Source organism: Eucalyptus grandis, chromosome 5, assembly GCF_016545825.1.
Source record: "Eucalyptus grandis isolate ANBG69807.140 chromosome 5, ASM1654582v1, whole genome shotgun sequence".
Taxonomy (NCBI): Eukaryota; Viridiplantae; Streptophyta; class Magnoliopsida; order Myrtales; family Myrtaceae; genus Eucalyptus; species Eucalyptus grandis.
Window position 1 is genome coordinate 4,068,143 of NC_052616.1, and position 18,491 is coordinate 4,086,633.

The 18,491-nt window shown below is 41.4% G+C and overlaps 2 protein-coding genes across 2 annotated transcripts; both read left to right on the forward strand.

Moving 5' to 3' along the window:
- The first annotated feature begins 4,821 nt into the window (after positions 1-4,821).
- LOC104443595 (FCS-Like Zinc finger 3) lies at positions 4,822-6,445 on the forward strand. Its single transcript, XM_010057088.3, has 2 exons — positions 4,822-5,317; positions 5,930-6,445. Exons 1-2 carry the CDS (start codon positions 5,046-5,048, stop codon positions 6,114-6,116), a joined length of 459 nt encoding a protein of 152 aa, XP_010055390.2. The 5' UTR covers positions 4,822-5,045; the 3' UTR covers positions 6,117-6,445.
- A 3,929-nt stretch (positions 6,446-10,374) lies between these two features.
- On the forward strand, positions 10,375-14,865 carry LOC104443596 (poly(U)-specific endoribonuclease-B). Its single transcript, XM_010057089.3, has 8 exons — positions 10,375-10,618; positions 10,735-10,821; positions 10,915-10,983; positions 11,459-11,533; positions 11,639-11,707; positions 12,362-12,973; positions 13,457-13,528; positions 14,430-14,865. Exons 1-8 carry the CDS (start codon positions 10,484-10,486, stop codon positions 14,661-14,663), a joined length of 1,353 nt encoding a protein of 450 aa, XP_010055391.2. The 5' UTR covers positions 10,375-10,483; the 3' UTR covers positions 14,664-14,865.
- Positions 14,866-18,491: the final 3,626 nt, after the last annotated feature.

Sequence of the window (18,491 nt, forward strand, 5' to 3'; positions counted from 1 at the left end):
CTTAAAAGGTTCCCACTCTCGATCCTTAGTCAAGTTTATCGTGCGGGGTCGAACGTCACGGAGCACTCCACGAAGACTCGTAATCTCTTTTGGCCAAAGAAGGTTAAAAAAAAAAAAGCTGGCCGTCCTTACGATGCTGCATCATCGATCAGACCTATCATGCCCTATCAAGCTACGGAAAGTCGTCCCGCTGCAGGAAATTCCAACTTGGGATTTTCCCCCTTTCGATGGAAACGACAAACGACCTGGTCTACCATGTGCTGCACTTGTATTTATCTTCAACTCCATGATTTTCAAGATTGTTTCATGAACCCGAAATCGGACCCCGGGCAGAGAACCATCACAAGTTTGGTCTTTTTCTCCCGAGCCTTGCACGTGGATGCCTCGAGAGTTCACCCGACTCCACGTACTCGTTTGCCTAAACTTATTAAGCAGGGGTTAACACGCGCAAAACTCCTAGGTAGTAGGTTCAACTCTTCCTGGTTTTAGCAAACCTTCTAGTGTTTCTCTATGAGTTAATTCACCAACCCCCCCCAAAAAAAATCAATTTTAGGTCAAGTAACGATTTTGAACCTAAATTTTGTTTTGTAATAAATCATAAATTTTCACCCTTATCTCATATTTGGTCCCCACCATTAAATCTCTATTTGAAATCAACTTTATTTCAGGAAAAAAGGTTCTAGTCGTGATTTTAACGAATCTCGTCCATGGTGTCTCTAGACGGGCGGTTGTCTACACTTTCAGATTACAACAGAATGGCAAAGTCTAGCAAGAGAAATTCAATATAGAGATCTTTTTAACTCGCTGGTGAAGTATAGGAGACGATGAAGAGCTTCACCATTATTCTCCAACTTGCAGTTTGAAGAAGAAGACAATGGATAGTGCTTTAAATCTAGCTAGCAAAACACCGGCAAGCGAGTACACATGGATTTATTGTCGAAGACAATCAATGGTTCTAACTTAAGAGGGGCCATATTTGGAATTTAAGTGAAAATTTGTGATTTTTTTGAGACAAAAAAAAATGTTGGGGCTAGAATTGTCGCTCGACCTAAAATTGATTTTTTTATTCTTTTTTTGGGGAATTAGGCCGTTTTTATACTTGAAACTAGAATCGGTCCATTTTGCCTACCTCTTTCGGTTAAAGATTTATCGGGCCACTATGGGGGCTACACCCAATCCAAGAGATATCCAATAATGGACGTCGATTATCGAGCCCACGTAAGCCCATGAAGTATCACGTAAAAAAGCCATGCCCCAAGTAAAAGGCCTGAAAAAGAGCAAGAAGCTCGTCGAGAGTTGGGAGCCCATTTAGAAAATTGGGCTTGAAGAACCATCAGGCTCCTCTATCATTCCCTCTCATTACACGCCCAAACCTCGCGCTCCCGAGAATTGATGATTCATGGCCATGTGTGATTCTACAGCGACACGAACCTGTGCTGGAACCACGTTTGGTAGTCCGGATTTTAGTATGGATAAGATAATTTGTTATCCTATCTAATGTTTTGGAATGTCCGCCTGATCGGACAAATTTGGATACATATGGATAAAACGCCAATAAAAATCTGCGGAGGGGATGGGATAAGCTCGGATTGGATAGGAATTTTTTTTTAAGGAAAAAAAGAACTTAACAAAAAGAGAAGAAGATATTGTAAGCATCTACATTACATAGATGCCTCCACCTCTCTGATTCATTGTCAGCCCTCTTCTTCCACTTCTCCCATCTTTGCTTCTCATACGCTAGCAATTGGGTGCCTCTTCCTTTGGATCATGGACTCATCGAATCTAATGCTCAAGACTGGCTTTTTTAGACAAATAGGGTAGAAGTTTTCTCATAGGCATCTGTGGAACTAATTGAAGCATTGCTTGTGCCATCTCAAACATGGTGGTTGGAACTTTGGCTCCACTTGCACCACTTCATTAACAATGCTAGAATCCTTACAATGTGTGTTGGACGTCTCAAGGGAAGAGGGGAAGATGGTAATGGTGATGGTGATGAAGCAACTGTAAATCTTTGGTATCATTGACAACTTAGGACCTCGATCGATTTGAGGCAATGCAAAGACTACTCTAGTGGTCACCTAAAATTCCCCCATCCACCCTCTCTATCATAGTTTAAGATTTACTGATTTGCATGGTGATGCTGGTGCTCACCGTTTTCAATGGTGGCCACAATTCCTAGATCTAGAGTTTTTCCACGGCCTTTAATTAATCAAATTTTTTATTTTATAATTTTATAATTTAATTGAATATTATATTTATTTTTTAATCTTATGATGAAGTGTGCCAAACACTTGATAGGATTATATAGGTCCGCTCTTATTATTTAGAAAATTTAATATTCTATTTTATCTTATCTTGATTATTATCCAGACGACCAAATTAAAGCATCATATAGATAATATTGTGGGGGAAATGTAGAAAAAAATTATTAAACTATTGAATTTGTATCAATTGAATTATAAACATTTTAACTTAGTCAATGTGGTCATAAACATTGGCCGATTTGTCAATTTGCCAATTTAATCATTTTGACTAATTTTAGGTATAGACTACTAACATGGCATAGCACAGCTTTTGCTAATGTGAACAAGTTTTATAATTTTTTCAAAAATATTGTTATTCCTTTTCCTTTTTTTTCCTCTAAGCCCCACTAGGCAAGGCCCCTTACCTAAGGTCAACGAGGGTTGATCAAACCTCCCATGTGACTAGTGAGTGTCAACTGGCAACCCTCGTCAAATTTCATAAAAAAGACAAGAAGAGGGAAAAGAAAGAAAAATATAATAAACTAAAAAAATATAAGAGAATTTAGAAAATTATTTTAAATTTTACAAAGTATTTATATCAACCCTTGATGTACCATGTGGCATCGGTGGCATTCACATCAGTGATTCTTGATCAACATTGATTAGAAGAATTAAATTGATAAATTTTTAAAGAGGTTTATAATTAAATTGGTTAAATTTAACAAAAAAAAATTGGTTTTGGTTATAAAAATCGATCAAATTAAAAGGTTTAGAATTAAATTGACATAAATATAATGTATTTTTAGGATTTTTTTGTAGTTAATTTTTTCTAAACATTTACTTCGGTTAAAAGGAGAGGGACAGATTTCTTTAATTTTTTAAAATTTTGTCCCTTTGGACCTGAGCAGGTCCTTAAACTGCTCCTGGGTTTAAATAGGGAAGCAGGGAGAACCTGCTTGTTCCCTTCGGTTTCTTTCCCAGTAAAAAATAAAAGGTAGACCCTATTGGGTTACCCCGGCCAACTCCCGAAAGGGAAAGGGGGCTCAACTGGGATCCCCGCGATGATGCCGCCATGTGAAACATCCTGGACGCATTACAGGGAAATGACCAGGCCAGGCTTGGAAAATAACCAAGTCCTCGGTTAAAAGGAGAGGGACAGATTTCTTTCATTTTTTAAAATTTTGTCCCTTGTTTTGGAGGAAGGAGCTGATAACCGGCAAATAGAAGCAATGGATACGTTTTAACCCAAAAAAGAAAAAGAAAAAAAGAAGAAGAAGAAGAAAAGGGGGGGTGCATCGAGTTGGAGGCCCACGACGACCTAATCAAGAGGGTGGGGGACAGGGTCCACGAATTCGACGGTTTCCCCGGGGAGGTGGGTGGGCCCCATCCCCAAGTTGGTCCTTCCCTTTTTCATTTATCAAAACAAGTGGAGGAAAAGCGAAGAAAACGACGAACGAATCCGCCTTTTTTTTTTTCCTTTTTCCTTTTTTTAACAATTTTTTTTTTTAAGAGAAGAAAAGGGAAGCGATGTGAAAGGCGGAGTTGGACTCGAAGCTTGAGGTCGGCCAAAACGGTGGGGCCTCATTCGCCGTCCCTAGGGCGTGTAGCGCACGCTCCCGGAATTCACGAGTGCCCATCTTCACGGGGTTAATAAAAATCACATCAGCATTGATGACTCCAAAAAAAAAAAAAAAAAAACTACTAAGAAAGACGGGGGTGTCTTTCCACCAACCTACCAAATTCCCTTTAGCGGTAGTGAATTCGATTTGACGAAAAACCCAATTTTTTCACCGTCGGTGAGAACGATGCGACGTTATCACGTCTTCTTCAATTGCCCGGAATCATCCGAATACACCCCATTACTCCATATAGGGGATTAGTATGTACAAGCTTGTTTCTACCTATCATAGGATTGGGGATATGGACTTAACTTTAGCGGGAGGGCATCGCCGGATTGGTCCCTAACGCCCGATCCCGGTAATCCAATGACAAAGGCAAAGTCCATCTGGCATTCCAAGGGATATGTTTCCGGTGCCGGTCCCGGAGAATTATCTCCAGTTTTCTTGGACCGGAAGGACGAACGCTGCAAGTGCGATCGTGACGTTAACGCGCAAAAGCGCCCCGCGTGGGGCCCGGCGGAAGCCTGATTCCGTCGTCGGAACATCTGACGTTAATAAAAAAAAAAGGGAATCAAGAAAAAAGAACAGGAGGAAACAAAAAAAAGAGGAAAAAGAACTTAATACCGGACGAATCATGTGGGGGTTAGGTGGTGGGTGGGGCCCCCTCCGCTCCTCTTTTTCTCTTCCTCTTTTTTTTTTTTTTTTTTTTCATTGGCTTTCGAGAGATGGAGAGGAGATCTAAAAAAGGATCGCCGTCACCTCCCGCCCTCCTTTTTCTCTTTATTTACGAACGCGCCATCCGCACCGGGCTGAAGCGGGCACGAGGCTCGAGGCGCAATGGCCGTTTCGTCATTCCGCGGCAGGGGGTAGGGGGAATTCGGTAACTTCGGGTCCCTCCGCGATTTTCGTTTTTTCTTTTTTGCCAATTCGAGATTGATGATGCATGTATCTTTTTCTCAGCCAATGGATTCTCCTCCACGGTTTCTTGAAACCTGGCCGGTGTTTCCTCTCCCTATTCCACTCTCCCACTCCATAAAAGGAGAGCGCTTTTTATAGCTTCGTCTCCTTCGCTTACACAAAATCTTGCGATAAAGAGAAAATCACACGGCCCGTTTCCAGAAGAACAGCGAGAGAGAGAGAGAGAGAGAGAGAGAGAGAGGGGGTCGAGGAAGGATTTTTCATCATGGATGGTAGCGCGGCTACGAGGAGCAGTTGCTTCATCGCCGACGACGACGACGACGACTGGCTGGCCGACATGGAGGCCGGGTTCTCGGAGAGCTTCCACGCGCCGATGAAGAACGTGGCCAGGTCGTCGCCCGTCGCCTCGCCGAGATCCCCCGCCACCGCGAGGTTCTACGACGCGAGGTTCGAGGACCACCACCAGCCGCATTTCCTGGAGACCTGCTTCCTCTGCAGGAGGAGGTTGGGGAGCAACAGGGACATCTTCATGTACAGGTGAGGTTGGTTGGTTGTTGGGTCGGGTCGCTGTTTCTGTTGTTGCCCTTCTTGTAAGGTTTGCGGCTTTCTTCCGCGAGGGCGCAGGTTTTGGTGTTCTAGAATTTCGAGGGGACTTCGCAGTTTGGGTACTTGACCGTTTTCTGTTATAATTTTATGTGGATATTCCCCAGGTGTGTGTTTTTCTTCCCCCATCTAGGTGGGGATATCCCGAATTTTACGTCCTAAGAATTTAGACGAAGCAATTTAAGAACATACTGAGGTCCAGGGTTTGATCATTTAGATAGCGATCTAAAAATTCACTGCCCTATTTGCGGGATGAGAGAGAGATTAAAATCTGCAGAAGAAGCCTGCCATGCGCTCTCCGTGCCTGAAAATGATATCTTGAAAATACAATGCTAGAAATGTCCGATTTTCTTTTGTCAAAGATTCGAAAGAACGAAAGTCAAATATATAGCAAATTTAGTCTCGTGCCCGGCCGGCTTTCCTAGGATTTTTACCATATGAGGAAAGAATGCGCCTCGAAATTTTTGTGCGCCTTTGGAGCAGTCTGTTCGTGAAGGGTTTCTTCTAGGGTTGACGCTGATTTGACGTTTCGTTGCGAATTTGCAGAGGGGAGCTAGCGTTCTGCAGCGAGGACTGCAGGCAGGAGCAAATAGAGATGGAGGAAACCAAGGAGAGGAGCTGGAACCTCTCTTCCTCCGTGAAGGCCCTGAGGAAGAAGGAGCACGCCAAGTCCACTTCTGCTCCCGAAGCTCAGGACCCGCACTTACCCAGTAGAACCGTCGTTGCCGTTTGATCCGAGTGTTCCATAAAGTTTGAAGATCATATACATATATATACATATTATACATATAACCAATACTCTTTTAGCCTGTAATTAAGCTTTAGTCGCGTGTATTGTATCGAAAAAGATGATGGTTATGTCGCTGGCCTCTCTGGAACATGAAGAAGGCCGAGGAAGAGAATAGAGTGTACAGTAGCTGAAGAGGGGAAGATTGCTGTTTTTGAGGATCTTCCCAGTTTCGCTCTTGTTATTTTTTGCTTGTTTTTGTTGGGACTCTTTCATGTATAAGCCCTCAAAGTATATAACAATGAGTGAGCCTGGTTTATCTTTCTTTACCTCCATGATGGTGCTGCTCCCTCTTCGCTCCTTTTCCCCCTGCGGTTTCTGTTCAGTTTAGACTTAGAGAGCAAAGAAGAAATTCTTTAGCAAAACCACGAGCGGAAGTCAAGAGCAGTGCCCAGAATAATGGAGGCGATGTTGACCTGGTCTTGAGAGAATTAAAAGTAGAAGTGAATGATCACCTCCAGGGAAAGGGAAGCTTCTTTGAAAGTTCTTTTATTATTTATTTATTCATTTATTTTTGGGGTGGGTGCCGTGGGGGTGTGAAGAGTCAAATTTCACGTGTCTGGTTTGGTTTCACCTCCTCTATTTGAAGATGATGATGAACAAGGTGATGATGATCATGATTGAGGCAGTCATGGCGGTCACAATACCTGCAATAGAAAGTAATCATGACCTGGGTGTTCTCAAGGATCCTTGGAGAATGGATTCCCGACCCTTGATTGTCGGATGAAAATAAAGTAAATCTCGCTCATTGATTGTAAAATCTTTAGTGTACCATGACATTGTGTTAAGAATTATAAACAAATAGAAGGAATGATGACAAGTTTTGATCAAGAGATTGATCCTTGGATACCATAAAAATGTCCAATATGGTCTCCATTGAAGTTGGTGTCTAAGATGTGTCATGAACATAATCCATTCTTGGGTTTTGGGACTTTCATCTATCTCTTTGCATTTCGATTTAGTTTGATTTAATTCATAAGCTCACTATATCATCACGAACTCACTAATACGACTGAACATTCCAAACACGGAAAAGGCGGATTTACTTTTCATGTTTAGGCTAAACCAAGACTTATTTTCTCCCTCGAAGCTAATGTGAGTCATAGAAAAAAGCCAAAACACTCGGAATTTACATTGCTTCAATCAATGAGGATAATGCATCACATCATCATCAAACAGCTCAATGCAATTCGATACAAGAAATCCAGACAGAGTTTGACTCCATGAAATCAGTACTAAAGAAGCATCAAGAGCACCAGAGAAAAGAAAACAGAAGTGAGTGGTTGGTGAAAAGAAGATACCTTCCTCTATTCCTCCCTCAATCTTTTAAGCTATCTCATTAGTTTTTCTTGGGACCTTGTTCCAGTTATATATTGCCAAAAGGAAAAGGACGAAGGAACCAAAGCTTCCTGCGATCTTAGTCTTCACTGTAATGGCCTGCTAGGTGCCAATCCCGGTCATGCCTTGGGCCAATTTGATTGGGCCTGATGAGAAGACGTTGAAGAACACACAGACATTCTCTCTTCCTAGTTTTTCCGTGAATACGATGATAGCACTTTTGCTCTTCAACGCAAGGTTGGGTTGGGCCTAACGTACGAGCTATTTCTTTTTGTCGGCCGACAGGATACCGCTCTCATTGCTTTGGAACGTTCCCCCCAATGGCCTATGAACGAAGCAGAGCATCATGCAGATGTCACGGATCGGAGGTTTCGAGATCCGACCGATCGAAAAGATAGCCCAGATGATAGGCAAGATATGAAGTGTCCTGGCCTTTAAGGTTTTTCATGAATATTCTAAAGTACATTTAGGGATGGTATTGGGAATGTATATTTTTTTTCAAGATATTTCTTGTATTTAATGGGGTAGATGGTAGTCTTGTATTTTTAATAGAATGGACGATAGTTGAGGACCAATTGATCAAGTTGATGAACGAAAGAGGTGATGCCCTCGAGACCTTGATTGGTGACCTTCAAGAGGAGCTTGAGATTGTCAAGGATGAATTAAAAGCTCACAAGTCATTCATGGCAAGAGAGTTAAAGATGGTTAAAGATGAGCTCAAGGCTTGCCAGGCGGCCATGACACAAGGAGCGGTGACCATGATGCGAGTACAAGGATTATTCTTAAGGCAAAGGAGTTCAAGGGAGACCAGTACGTCAAAGAGGTGAACAACTTCCTACGGGGCATGAAGCAATACTCCGATACCATGGGAATCAAGAATGACACGACTAATGTACGAACTCCATCTATGTATTTGACTGATGTTGCTTTGTTTTGGTGGTGGGGGTGGTGTAATGATGAAAGGCAGGGAGCCAAACCGATCATTCGTTGCTCCGACTTTCTTGCCACTTTCTACGAACAATTCTTCCTCGAATGTGCCAAGAATGATGCCCGAAGTAAGTTTCACCGTTTCTGTCACAGGGAAGATATTCATAAGTATGTGCACGAGTTTTCCGAGCTATTGTTGAAGGTTCTGAATATGACTAAGTCCAAGGTACTATTCACATTCATGGATGGGCTTAAGCCTTGAGCAAGGTTGCAAAGGAGTGAAAGAGCTAACGAGAGCTCTTGCCATAGTCGAGCCCTTGATTGATTTCCATCGGTCTGAAAAATCCTAGATCCAAGGAAAAAGGTGGGGAAGCGGATCACTATCATGACGAGGATGAAGAGGAAGCTACCCATGGTCGATGGGATAAGCGAGGAAGGCCTCCCAGTCGCACGTGGACAAAGCCACAAGGTAAGGTGTATGGAAAGCCAATCAAGTGTTTCTTTTGTGAAGGCCCACACTTGCTCAAAATTGCCCAAAGAAGGGTTTGGCAATTCGATGCTGGGAGGAAGAAGAGACACCAAAGCAAGAGAAGAGACGAAGCGGCTTGGTGTAGTAAAGATTTTCAACTTAGTGAAGACTCAAGCACCACCCAAGAAGCCTCCAACTACAAGTTTGCCACTCGCGGAAGTCAAGATTAGTAACACAAAACTCTATGGTGCATTGAACATGTTCTTGTTGAGAGAAGCGGCAAAGAGTTTGGGATTTCAAGTGCAACTAATTGAACATTGGTTCAACGCGGTCAACTCATATGGTGTACCAAGCGTCAACATTGTTCGGAATGTGAAGCTACACATTGGTGATGGGAACGACAAATTCTTTATCAAGATAATTCTGCTCGATGACTATGATCTTATTTTGGGTTTGAAATTCTTTGATAGTGTGAATGTCGTGATCAACACAAAAATCAATTCACTGTCATCAATTACCAAATTGCCCATTGGTGGTACCAATGTTCTGCAGGTTGACGAAGACCAAGAGCATCTCCATAATACAATTCATGGATGATAGATAGTTCAAGAGTTGAGGAGCTCGTACTTGAGTCAAAGGTGATGTTACGACCTTTGAAGGAGCCAAAGGCGGAGTAGAGCAACCTACTCTAGCTCTAAGTAAGATGCCCATCCATGTGCTTTTTTTGGAAGTGAGAACTAGTTGAGCGAGATGGAAATGGCCAAACTGAAGAAAGAGTTACTTGTCGAATAAGAATTCACTAAAGCAAGAAGGGAAAGACCAAGTGACATCAAAAACCCAAGAAGGATGGGATTGGGCATGGACCAGTGAAAGACTCAAGGTTGAGAATGCCAAGGGCATCCTTCGAATGGAAGGGAGAGAATGTCATAGACGGGAGGTTTCGAAACTCAACCAACCAAAGAGATAACTTAGATAATCGATAAGACTTATTTTAATGAGAATTCTAAATTCCTCCTAAAGACAATATGAAAAGTGTATAATGATAGAAGGTAGTTGAGGAGAGTGGATTTTCACCGTTTGATCACGAGATGATTAATGATGATAATTAGAATGCCTTGTATATAAATAGTGGTGCTCTCCCTTTATTAGTATGCTGTAACACTTAAGCAACAAAAGTTTACCGAACTTCTGTATCTAAGTACATTCTCTCCAGGATTTGACTTAGGGCTTCACGGTCCGGCAATCTAACGCATGTGTGACACGCACGGACATGGGTACGTGACTTCAGATCCCGGTGAACAGATAAATCGTCACAATTCACATCGGATCTTAATCTAATCTAACGAAATCTAACACACGTGTCACCCCGTCTCAGGATTACGTACTGTCGGCAGAACCAGAGGAAGGCGGGGCCAAATTCACGAGATTGCCATTACCCGCCTCGCCCTATCCGTTTCTTTAACGTTATTCAACTGCCTGCCTTCCCAGTCAAACTCTTCTCCAGATCACATCACGCACGCAGACACACTCTCTTCCTCTCCTTCTCTCCGCGAAAAATATCTGTTCCCGCTCCGCAGCAATGGAGGGCTTGATCAAGGGCCTGATCGACGTGGCCCTCGGCGGCCACGATGAAGACCGGAACCGCGAAGACCAGAACCGAGACTCCGACCAGCAGCAGTCGCGCGATGAGCGTTCCAGATCCACCTGGGCCGAGGTCGGTGCCCGTCGATCGAGCCGTTTCGTTTCTGCTCTCCGTTTCCCTGTGACGGACGTGATCGGTGCTGGCGATCGGTGGTGAAACGAGAATGTCTTTTTTATTTTTTTTGGCAGGTGGTGTCGGGAGATCAGGACGGCGACGAGGGACGGGGAAGCGAGGATCGACGACAGGGATATCGCCGTACTTCGTGGAACGAGGAGGTTCGGCTCAACATTTGAAATCGAACCCTTTTGGGTTATTTCTTGTGGTGCAGGATTTGAAACTGGGGGCCTGATCGGGATGTGGTTTTGCAGGAGAAGAGCGAGAATGAGCACGCGGGGTGGGGGAGCGCGGAGTCGAGACCTTCGAGGCGGCCCCAAGTGGTAAAATTTAGTTTCGATCGGTGCTGTTGGATTGGATCTGCGCAGTGTGGAGTGGTCTGCGTGTTAATCCAGGCTTTTGTTTGAGTGGTTCAGCTACTGTAGGTGGGATCTTTCTAGGATCAGGGGCTTGCAAATGTATGTACGGAGGTTTACATGTACCGCGTCGGTTCTACAACCTCCTCGAATTTGACAGTCATTATCGATATGATTTATCTCCGATTAAATTGTATCTATTAGTATCACACAAATGGTGATAATATATAGTAGGCATGTGAAGACAGTTTCAATGTCAAGTATGTGATGCTTTTGTGTGTAGCTGGATTCGTTTGGGGTCCCTGTTTTCCGCATTTGCTTTGGTAGTGATAGTGCATTGTGTTCTGGAGCTGGTTGTCGTGGTTTTCACTTCATGCTTTTGCTTTTGCCTCTCCATTTTATCATCTGCATTTTGTCTTCAATATTTCTCCAATTGCCGCAGGCTGTAGATCAGGGGTATGAAACTCATGAAGATGGCAGACGACATAACTACGACCAAACCTCTTGGAACAGAAAGGTCTGCAGTTTCTTTTTTTTTTCCCCTTTTTCTTGTCCTGTTTCTGATATGAGAGACCCTATTACGAGACACAAAAATGAAATTTTGTGTGATCACTTTTAACAGGAGGACGACCAGGAGAATACTGACAACTGGGAAACTGTCGGCAGAAAGCATCAGAGGCAACCTCACAAGGTTTCTTGTTATATCAGAAAACAATTTGAAGGATAGTGATATGTGGACTGCTTTCTAAAGTTCCTTTTGTGAATCAAATTTAAAGTAGTGTCATGAGTTTTTGGATTCTTAGCTTAGTTCTCTTTGTGCTAAGAGATCATGGCCGGACAGATTCACATTTGTGATATAGATGAAATTGATGCTAAGGTGAGTTTTCATTAGGAAGAAATAGGATAACAGCAGATAAGAAGTGAAACTGATTACACTCATCTATTTTTTGTTCACCTTAGACAATATGAACATGGTTCGAATTGTGGGCGATTTGGGGACTGATATATGGCATGTATAGATCACTTACTTTATGCCCAACCTAATAAGAAAGAGTAACACGCCAAAAATAATAATAATAATAATAATAATAATAATAAGAAAGAGTAATAATTGAAGAGGGAGCTTCACTTGTGAAGGATTTTTCATATCATCATCTTGCTGGTCCTTATTTGGGTGTTTACCCTAGACAATCCACAACAAGATTTTGGCATTGTGCTAGCATGATAACCATAATCTATTTGATGTTTAACGTTAGTATTACCTGACAGAACATCTCTGGTTATTGTGTTCTTGACCTGTTGCTATTATTTCTGTCATTTTAAGAACTTTAATCTACCCATTCAGGTTCAGATGGATCACTGGCATGGATACAAACGGCCTCCTAGTGAGCAGGAGTACTCGGATGAGGTTGAAATTGGTTCAGGCATAGAACCCACAGAGGAGGAACTGTCTGACTTATCACAAGCCTGTAGCAAACTCTGGGAACTTGATTTGAACCGATTGATACCAGGCAAGGACTATCAGATAGATTGTGCTGAGGGAAAGAAGGTCTATCAAAAGGAAGACATGGCAGAGGGAAGCTTATTTAGCTGGCTGAGTGAAGATGTATTCAGAAAGCCTACTTATTCTCGCTTTTGTTCTCTTCTTGATAATTACAATCCTAATGGAGGTTGTAAAGAAACTGTGACATCTGAAGAGAGGCAGGAGCAGGTTGCTTTTATTGAAGAAATTAGCAGAACAGCACCAATCAAGTATCTTCACAAGTATTTGTCATCCAAGGGCATGGTATCTGGTGACCGTGAAGAATTCAAAAGTGTGATGATGCGGCTGTGGTTTGATCTTTATGGCCGGGGTGGTGCATCCAGTTCCTCATCTGCTTTTGAACATGTTTTTGTTGGGGAAATCAAGCAACGTGGTGAAGAAGAAGAAGTTTCTGGCTTCCATAATTGGCTTCAGGTAACCTATCTAGCTGCATTTCCTTTCTTGCTCATATTTAAAATAAGGATGAGGTAAATGATTATAATACTTGGATCTTTCAATTGGAACTGTCGAATTAGTTTCAGATTCTGCCATCACTTTGTTTATTCTTTGCTTACTGATGCACTTAACTAAACAGTGTAGGTTCATAGTTTTAAGAAGATGACTTTAGTTCTTACTGGTCATTTGCACCTACATGTATCACTGAAAAGTATTTTGAGATGCATCTTAACCGAAAGGCCAAAAAGTAGAAACTTGTTTGTACATTATTCCCTTTGGTACTTCTCTTTCTGTCTTAGACTCAGTATCATCTGGCATGTGTCTTTCCACCGTGACAGAAGTAGAATAAATTATATGCTATGAACAAAGTCAAAGTTGCTGTTCATTTTTTTTTTTTTTTTTGGTAAGGTCTGTTCATTTTTATTTATTTCTCACACTTCTCTTTTTTTGTCGCCTCTCCAGTTTTACCTAGAAGAGGCAAAAGGAAGAGTTGATTATCAAGGTTACATTTTTCCTCGACGCCGTGGGGAGATTGTAAGTAATAGCAATCCTATCATACCTGTCTGTAACCCAAGCTTTTGGGTATATGTTCTACTATAATCGGTTGTTCTATTTTGCACGTTCTTTTCTGTTAGATTCTCGTCACTACTGTACTAAGCGTTCCCTTTTGACATCGAAGCACTGGGAAAGCACACGTGCCCATAAGTTGGATAATGTTCATCTAGAGTACCAAGCATTGTGACATGCTGCATTCTGTGGGGATTCTTTTCTATTGCAATATATTCGTTGCATGATATATATTCTAGATCAATCATATTTCGAGAGATAATAGGCCTGGAATTTAGTGACTGCAGGAATCTGTAGCTGCCGTGCCTCTTGTTTCATGTAGGTTGGAGGGCATTCTTTCTTGGAGTTGAGCTGTTGAACCAAGGGGCTATTAGAAGGGACTTGTACTGCATGTTGACGTTCGTCAATATTCACATGTTGAAAAATTAGGAATCTCTTTAAGATATTCGGGGGAATTACATAGTTCTTTCACAAACTACATAGTGATATATTTGACAGTGTTGTCCTAATCCAGTAGTGAATCCCCTTACATGCTTCTTCTGGAATGTGCTTCCATATGCAGTGCATCAACTGGGTATTGTTTCAACCAAAAAAAAAAACTGGGTATTATTCAGTACGCTCACTAATCCAGTAGTTTTCCATGTTCTCATACCTGCCATGTGTTCCCCTGTTTTATCTAAATGCGAATTGACAATTACCATATTTCCAAGTGGAGCCGAGCATTTTGCCTGTTCCTAATATGGTATATATTGGATGAAACTTAATGAGGTATATTACTCTTATAATTGAATCGGAAATATTAAGTTAACATGTGATCTTTTACTTAACTGCATTTTCAACTAATAATTTCTCGTCATTGCACATGCAGCCGGACTCTGAAACCCAGTTGCTCACTGTTCAGTTTGAATGGAATGGGATTCTCAAATCCGTGTCCAGCACATTAGTTGGTGTAACCCCGGAGTTTGAAGTTGCCCTCTATACTCTATGTTATTTTGTGGGTAGAGAGGACAACCACGTTCAGCTGGGTCCATATTCTGTTAACATCAAATGCTATAGGTTCGGGGATAGAATTGGATCGGTGTTCCCTATATCTGAGTGCTGAAATTTGGTTATCGTGAGTATTGTCATTTTGCTCTCAAGAGCTGTGTTGTAATCATCAGAAATTTTCTCGCTGGATGGCTGTAGTGAAGAGGAAAGCTCATTCTGCTTGCAGGAGTCTACAAACGTTTTAGTCCAATGACATAAGATGTTTTTGTATAATGACATTTTAATAATGCATGGCCATCATTTCGTGGATTTTCTCCTGTTAACGATGTTTGGTAGTAGACCTACGCATTGTCATATCAATCTCTCATGTAATGCAAGTTCGCATGATGTTTCCTTGATTTGAGTGTTTCATAATCGTAAGAGAGGTAAGAGACCTAATGGCTCATGGCTCTTTTCCCGAATCCGGCCGACTGTGGAGTAGTATTTCACTGTGAAGATAAGCCTTTACGTCGTTCCATCAGTTCGTGTTTCTCCACGCAAGTTGACTGTCTTTTCAGACTCTGATCTTTCAAATGATCCGACAGTTGTCTACAAGCAATGTTTCGTAATATTAAGCAGGATATAGGCGAGGTTGACTGATCATTGATGGAAAATAACTTGCTCCGTTTCTGTTTGAATTTCATATTAGCAAGTCGAATTGGGTAAATAAGGGGCATGGTTCATTTTTCCCGAAGTTCAACACAGGCAAGATACTATTCTCTGCAGTAAATATACTATTTGGACATGTTTCTTAATGTCTCACGATTCTCCCTTTGAGTTTCTCTATGGATCCTTCTCTTTTTCTCTAGGCCTGTGGTTTTTGGTCGCCAGCAGACAACGATAGATAAGGACTGCCTGATGCGGCTTCCTGAACTGGAGAAAAGAAGACGGCCAGCATAAATATGCATACCTAAGACGGCCAGATTCCAAGAAATATCTCGATACTTTGAAAGATATTTCTGTATACAAGAGGCTAGTCTTGATATTTGAATGGTATATCGTTTGGCAGGAAGTGTTCATGGATAGTAGGGAACATGCAGCAACGGCCAGCATAAATATCCATACCTAAGACTGACAGATTCCAAGAAATATCTCGATACTTTGAAAGATATTTCTGTATACAAGAGGCGAGTCTTGATATTTGAATGCTATATCGTTTGGCAGGAAGGGTTCGTGGATAGTAGGGAACATGGAATTATGTTTTTCTTTTCCTTGATTCATTTTTTTAACCTGTTAAAGACGCTCGGTCTAGAAGTTTATCTGTCAGGAGTAGCTGAGACACACTCATCAGCATCCGAAACATCTGATCAGCCATGATCAAAAGAATGAAAGAGAACATTTGGTGCGTCGATTGGCGATAGACTTGATATTGTTGGCCGCTTAACTATGGAGTGACCCTAACAGTTTCTGCTTCAATTGATCAGTGTCGAGTTCAACATCACCGAAACACCTAATGATGCCAAACTTTAAGCCAGACAAACCCAAAATCTTGTTTAGCTTACAATCTAATGTTACTTTGCAAAATGAATTTCGTAACCCAGATTTGTCGATCTTGGTAGCCTAAGTTGTCTGTCCTGTCTGCCTGTCTGTCTGTCTGTCTCTCTCTCTCTCTGAAATTTTGCTTTCACGCTAAGTACACGCTCAACACATGTAAAGGCATGGAGGGACCACGAGCATGTGCGAAGAAAGACGCGGACAAGTTTCGACAATGAGGAACCACGAGCAATAGGGGGAAAAAGAGGAGGAAGGAGGTGTGAGATTGAATGCAAAAGGCCAATTTAAAGTTCTCACTTTCCATGGAAAGTGAAGCAAGTCAAATTACATTTTCCTTCACATGGGTCCACCCCAAAGGCAGAGACAGAGACAGAGAAAGCAGGTTAACCGTCTTTAACGTTTGCTTTCTGTACTGGAGAAGAGAACTGCGGCTCTTGTCATTGCTAAGGTTCGAACCAAGTCCACGGTCAATTGAGTTACAGCCATATTTTCCTATCAAGAATCCGTATGGTTGTGGGAGCAAAGCCCAATTTTAGTAAGAATAAAATAGCAATTCGCCAATAGAAGTGAGACAGACGGACACGAGCCTTAGTGTCGTGGCCGATGCGTTTAATGGTACACGACTCCTCGTCGAATTGACCAAAGACTTCTCTAGATGTATTGATGTTGGGATTAAGTCGACCCAACTTGTGGTCCCAAATAGAATTTTGATGTGTATATTAGTTTGGTAGCCCAAAGGGAGAACATATATGATATGTGTCCGATTTTAGTAGGTACGATTAGGGTTGAGCATGATTCCAAGGTAGAATAAAAATCGAAGAATTACATTGGTGAAAACCAATTCGGTTTTAGGTTTAATAATACGCAAGGTCACTTTCAGATTCTAAGAATTGGGAAACCTAATCTGACGAGAATGTGAACAAGTTTCTGTGTTTTTCTTATTCTATGTCTTCGCGTGATCCTACAGTATTTCATAATGTCTAATGATAAGTGTGTAATATAGAACTATTAGTCTAAGCTTCCATTTCCAATGAGATATATGACTGAGACTCTTACTATATTTATTTTTGACGTTTTTTTATGTATCTAGATATGAATTGTGATTAGTGAATTGTAGTAAAATAGTAACCATTAAAATAATGATTTACTGCAATAGTTCAATTAATAATACAGGTGGAGCCTAGATTCACCTCGAAACCTGTGATAGGGTAAACTCTAAGTTTCCAAGTATGCAAGATAAGTTTCAGGCTCTAAAAATTAGTGAACTTGTTTCAATGGTAAATTCCAGATTTCAAGTGGAATCTGAACAAACCTTAGAACCACTCACCCCTAACCACAATATACCTCTCATCCTTTTTTCTTTTTTCCAATAGTTGCTCTTTATCGTACTTTGGCTTCTTTACTTTCTTCTTCTTCTTCTTAGTTATATAATTCATTATGAACAAAAAGATTTAGCACCCTAAGCCTCCCCTTCCATCAGTAAGTGTAGTCTATCCTTGTCTTTCAAGTTGAAAAAAATTGATGGTGCTTATTCCTCATGTTTCAGCGTGAGGAGATAAGGCCTCACGTCCTCCACAAGAAAATGGGGAAATGGTAGGCCTAGGGTTTACACGGTGGGAACAGCTAAACCCTCCTTTGAATTAGGACCATTACATCCACATCAACCTGTCCAGAAATTCCAAGATATCACCACCAGTTCAGGTCCCACCCTCTCGATGCACTTGATCGTCGGCACAATTAGATCTCTAAAGGTGAACAATTCCAAGGCAAAAGCAGTTCCTTTCACTTCTCCTACAATCTCATGTAAATTCTCTTCATGGAGATTAAACTTCTAAGTTTTTTTTTCCTGAAATGAAAACTTAATTAAATTTTGAACACAATAACTGCATGAGTATCAAGTGCAGGGTCACTTTTCCTCTATTAGAATGGTGAAATTATTTTCTAGCTAGAAACATAGATCACGTCGAAGATTATCGTAGGATACATCAAAATCAAACAGTCATTCCCGCAACCACATACGAGAATTGGGTTGAGAAAAAAATTTCCAGTGAAAGATCTGAGAGAAAGCAGTGTATTGAGCTTAAAGTAACAACATATACCTTCCATTGTGCTTCTTTTCATAATATCTTCTGTAAATTCAACAGTAGGATGTGCAGAACAATCTCATCGTTTGGATACTGTTTGATCATGAAAGTGGGATCACAAGATGAAGCAACAAAAGTTATCAGAGGATTATCTAAATGACACATAGGTAACTATTTTTTAATATACTTTACAAAGCACAATTTGTGAATGCTTAATCCATGATGAATTTTCTAAATGGCCGAAATTACGGGCTGATTTGGTCATTTTTAGTTAGTCGACGATGTGTTTATTTTTCATGAAGAACAATATTCATCTGAGCGGTAGA